At 37.8% G+C, this 4847-nt stretch overlaps 1 protein-coding gene across 1 annotated transcript; it reads right to left on the reverse strand.

Moving 5' to 3' along the window:
- Positions 1-1240: 1240 nt before the first annotated feature.
- LOC102956319 (fatty acid-binding protein 9) lies at positions 1241-4493 on the reverse strand. The gene is made up of 4 exons (XM_007073792.3): positions 4421-4493; positions 2026-2198; positions 1453-1554; positions 1241-1291 (listed from the first exon to the last, which is right to left on the reverse strand). The coding sequence occupies exons 1-4, from the start codon at positions 4491-4493 to the stop codon at positions 1241-1243; spliced, it is 399 nt and encodes a 132-aa protein (XP_007073854.2).
- Between the last annotated feature and the right edge of the window lie 354 nt (positions 4494-4847).

Raw genomic sequence — 4847 nt, forward strand, 5'->3', positions numbered from 1 at the left:
TCTGGGGAGCAAGCGTGGTCACAGTTTGTACACACGTGAGTCCTTTAGGTAGGACAGGCCCAAGTCCTGTGGGAATGCCTGTCAACGCCCACATCCAGCAGCTGTGTGGCCACCACCAAGCCCATCACTTCAGGTGCACAGCTGTGTGCTTAGACGTCTTCAGGGTTTAATATGACAATCCTAGATCCTTTCCTTGGCCTAATTACTTTCCTTGATTTGGTTCCCATGCTTATTCGTTTTATAGATTACCTTTCAATTTCATCCCTACAAAGGCAGCCATACCCCACAGTTTGCCTAGGGCAGTCCCCATTTTTGCCTGTTGTCCAAGTGTAATTATTGATACAGTCCCTTTCCACTGTAGACAACAAATTACATGGACATTTTACTTTAGCCCATATTAAACCTAACTCTCATGACTTATTGTTGACTGACTGCTATCAGTTTGGAATTTAAGGTACCACATGGTATTTACATATTTCTTCCTCTTTTCTCTACCCTGAGAGTACTTCCTAGTAACAGTAGTTAATGAAATTATTAAGGGACTTTGTGTAGCTCTAGATATTATATTCTTACCAGGAACTTAGAAATTCAGTACTGGCATTTAATATAAGGTCATTCTGCAAAGACTAAGTTGTAAACAGTGGTGACAGGTGTACTGGCCTGATTATTTTAAATGGGCTTATGGACGAGTGAGACAATAATTGTTTCAAATGTTCTTCTACAATAATTCAACCACAGTGTATAATGTCCAGGCTGTGTTTTGTGCTCTATCCATCTATATAAGCAGGGCCAGCTTTCTGCAAAAACAGAAAGTCAGCATGTTGGTTTCCAGCATCTGTACTGCCCAAAGTAGTTCCTAGTGGTTGTATCTGCAGTGTATTATACCCTCTTTGAGGTCACAGGAATTTCAACAGAGCACTCTTTGACAGAATGCCTTAACTTAAATGGAATGGGTCCACTGGAGGGAACCTAAGGACTATAGAAGTCAGGTAGACAGAGGGTAGGGGAACTTTGGTGCTCTTATAATCATATAATAAGCAAGTCGCTTCTTACCTCACCAATTAATCAGCTTGTCCCCAACCCTCACTATCACACAGCTCCAAAACTGCACTTAATTTGATGGTTTTATTGAGCAAATTTATGTTGAACAATTTTTTTAAATCAATGGCCCTGAGGCATATTTTCTTCAAGTCCCAGTTTCTTGTTAGTGAACAAGTTTCCACTGATGTAGAAATTTCCTTCATACCTTTTCATAAATGCGAGTGCTGACAGTTTTATTCATGGTATATTCCTAAAAGCAAAGAGGGATCTATTAGAGTTGGTGCATGAAGGTTAAATTTGCTCTACCCCTCCTTCTCCAGACTCTCACATCAGGATGTAAAACAATTGAGTAACTTGAGAAGCACGCCTCAAATAGGAGTATCGGAAAACTTCAATTTACAGAAAACTCACCACTACCATGTTTCCATCTACAATTTGTCTTTTGATTGTTGTCTCCTTGCCAAGCCATTTTTGGACATGAATCATTGAACCATTGCTTAATGTTACGATGCTCTATAAATGCATAAAGGAATCAGTTAGAAATAGCAATTCACAACATTTTCACCTACAGAAGACTTTTCATCTACTTTTTAATTTCTGTTTTGACATTTTTTTCACCCAAATTCTCCCCTCAATTCTTGTCATAATTTATTATCATCAAACTAGAGAGGTATCAAGTGAGTATTCAGTTAATGCTCTCCTTCCCCGAACCATACCTAAACTCTTTGTGAATAATTGTTCTCTTCTATATGCTCTTTTATACAAAGAGATCAGAAAAAAATAAAAACACGTCAAATTTTTTGGCCTGTTAACCATCAGAATAACTCGCAAAAGGGTTGAATTTAGAGATATGCAATAGTAATTAACAAAACAAGCCCAAAGTGACTTGGTAATTAATCAAATTAGATATGAATGAATTATGCTCAAGTGCTTCCTAGTTTTTTCTGGATTGTGGAACACCAGGAAGACTTATTTAGTTCTTACCTTCACTTTCCGACTGTCTGCTGTGATTTCATCAAATTCTTCCCCAAGTTTGAAGGAGATCTCAGTGTTCTTGAGGGAATTTTCTATTTTGATATTCACTTCATCCCCATTGGCACTAATACTGATTATCGGCTTTGCTAACCCCACCAGGTTCCGGGCTGCTGCGCTCATTCCTGTAAAGTGGAGAAAGCAATATGCCTTCCTAAGACATTTAGGAAGAAGTGTTAACAACCATGTTGGAAAGCAATTTAAAAAGAATACATACTTCCTCCGTTCAGGTTTTGGGTAATGCGCTGTAATTTCTCCAATGCTCACTGTAATAGCTAGGTTGAGCCAACCAAGCTCATTGAGAAAGTGTGTCAGTAATTACACTTGACATTTTGAAAAGCTAAATTCACTTTTTGAGGCCATTGTGCCTCATCGAAAATCTTGGGGACTCATGCTTCCTCTAAAATGTATAGCTGCATGGTGCCTTTTAGTGAATCAGAACTCATGCGTTACCTTGTGGAGTGTTTCAACAGCTGTGAGGGGGGTATTACTGTCTGCATTTTAAAGATGAGTACACAGCATCCTAGAGAGGGAGAGAGGCTTATTCTAGGTGAGGTGTCTGGTAAGTAGCAGAGCTGAGATTTAAACACAGGTTTTCTAACTGAGAATTTTAGCACGCTTAGAAAAAAAAAAAGCAAAACAAGAAATACAATTTTCAAAGTATCTAAACTCCTCGAAAAGATTATGACTTAGGAAGCCCAAGCCCCTCTTTTATTTGCAGATTACATTCAGATCTGGCCAAGAAAAGAAGAAGTAGACAAATGACAGTTTGGCTTAGAGCCTGGCCCTGTTCAGGTTGGGGATTGTCCATGGTCAAACTTGATTCCTGTAATAGGTGGGCAGAAGAGCTGAATCTTCTCTCCCTGTACCAATAGCAAACTCGATTTTGCATTCAGACTGTGAAACTGACAAGACACACCTGACTGTGGAGAAGCAGTGTTAGCTGTGGATGACAAAAGAGAGAAGAGCGAGGTGGTTATAACCTGGGCTTGACCACTTGTGAGCTCGGGCATGTTGTTTCCCTTCTCTAACCTTCGGCTTTCTCAATAGCAAAACGTGGACAACTATAGTGCTTGCCTCCTAGCTGTACTAGGAGATTAAGTGAAAGCACTTAGCATGGCAGTGGCACATAGTAGGTGCTCAGCTGTTATTCCCTCTTGTCCTCTGCCTCAGTCCACTCTCAGTCAATCAAGGGCTACTCTTGCCATAAGCCCAAAGTTTCTTAGTTGCCCCCAAATTTAAACTCAAAACAGGTGGGTCTATGAATCCATGAAGAAATAGAGAGGTATGTTTCTCCTATCTCCCTAAGAAAGTTAATACTACACATGAAAAAGGGACAAATGTTACATTATGAACACACTGACTTATTATGCATTGATCACCTCAACCAAATTTAAAGAAGAAAATAAAGTTAAAAAATTTTTGGCTTTATATGCAGTTTATTATTGCAAGGAAGACTTCTCTTAATTAACTATTAAAAATTAATTATTAAATAATTACTGTTCTTCTAGCATTAGTGAAGAATAGTTGAGTTGCTATAGACCTGAGCCATTATAATTGATGTTTATGAACTTGACTATAGAGCTAAAGAATGGATAGGGTATAGACTTCTGAGAAATAGCCAATGGAGAGACATTCAATGAGTAAAAATGTTCTGTTTCTCCAATAAAAAATTTGAAATTCTTCAAAATAATGTTTTTTAAGTATCTCTCATATATATGAAGACTCTAAAACATTAACCAAGTAGAAATTTCATTTGTTGCTTTTGTTCTTTTGAAGTTATAACTTAAAGCAAAGCTTGAAACAAATTTAGCTGATAAATTTAATTATAGCAATTATTATCTGTAAATTTGAAGCTAAGAAATGCTATTAAATGAAATGATGAAGCTGGGGAGAAACTCCATCCAGGGGATAGGATGAATATTTTCAAAAAGGATAAATGGACTTAAATATAAAGATAATGACAAGGAAGTATATGTGAGCTTAGTATTCCAAAATGAGACAATTATTACTAGTTATTTAAAAAAACAGGGCACCTGGGTGGCTCAGTTGGTTAAGCATCCACCTGTGGCCCAGGTCATGACCTCATAGTTCATGAGAAGCACAGAGCTTGCTTGCTTGAGATTCCCTCTTCCCCCCACCCCTGCCCCTGTCCTGCTCATTCTTTCTCTCTCAAAATATATATACTTTTTAAAATCAAAAGTAGATACATAAACTTTGTCAATCTTACATGACTATTTCCTAAGATCACAAAAAAGAGAATTATAGGAAAATTTATTGTGAAATGCAAAGCTGACCATATAACAAAATGTGTTGCCAGTTTCTAAATTGTAATGGTATTTCTCACCTAGTTGTTTCATGTATTCCTCAAAGTTTTCACTGGAGATCAGCTTCCAGGTTCCCAAGAAGGGCTCAATCATGATGGAAAGCTTGTTGAGAAGAGGCACTCACAACCAAAAGCCAAAGAAACTCAGGGAATACAGTGCTGCCAGTATCTTAACTTAAAAGGCATCTTCATCATGTGACTTCTGAAATAACCAATGAGCAGCAGCAAAACCAAACATTGTAGGCACCAGCATGACTCATTTTATTCACCCCCAAATTAAGAAATGGAAAATCAACATGTAAAGCTGAATTTAAGTCAATGATTATAGCTTCTAGGAAAGAGACTTACACCCCCAAGTCACTTGATAAGTATTATTTCTGGAATGGAGATAATTTTCAATAGCCCTTTGAAATTTGAATGCTGAGTCAACTCTTTAGGAATATCCCAA

The sequence above is a fragment of the Panthera tigris genome, chromosome F2 (assembly GCF_018350195.1).
Source record: "Panthera tigris isolate Pti1 chromosome F2, P.tigris_Pti1_mat1.1, whole genome shotgun sequence".
Classification (NCBI taxonomy): Eukaryota; Metazoa; Chordata; class Mammalia; order Carnivora; family Felidae; genus Panthera; species Panthera tigris.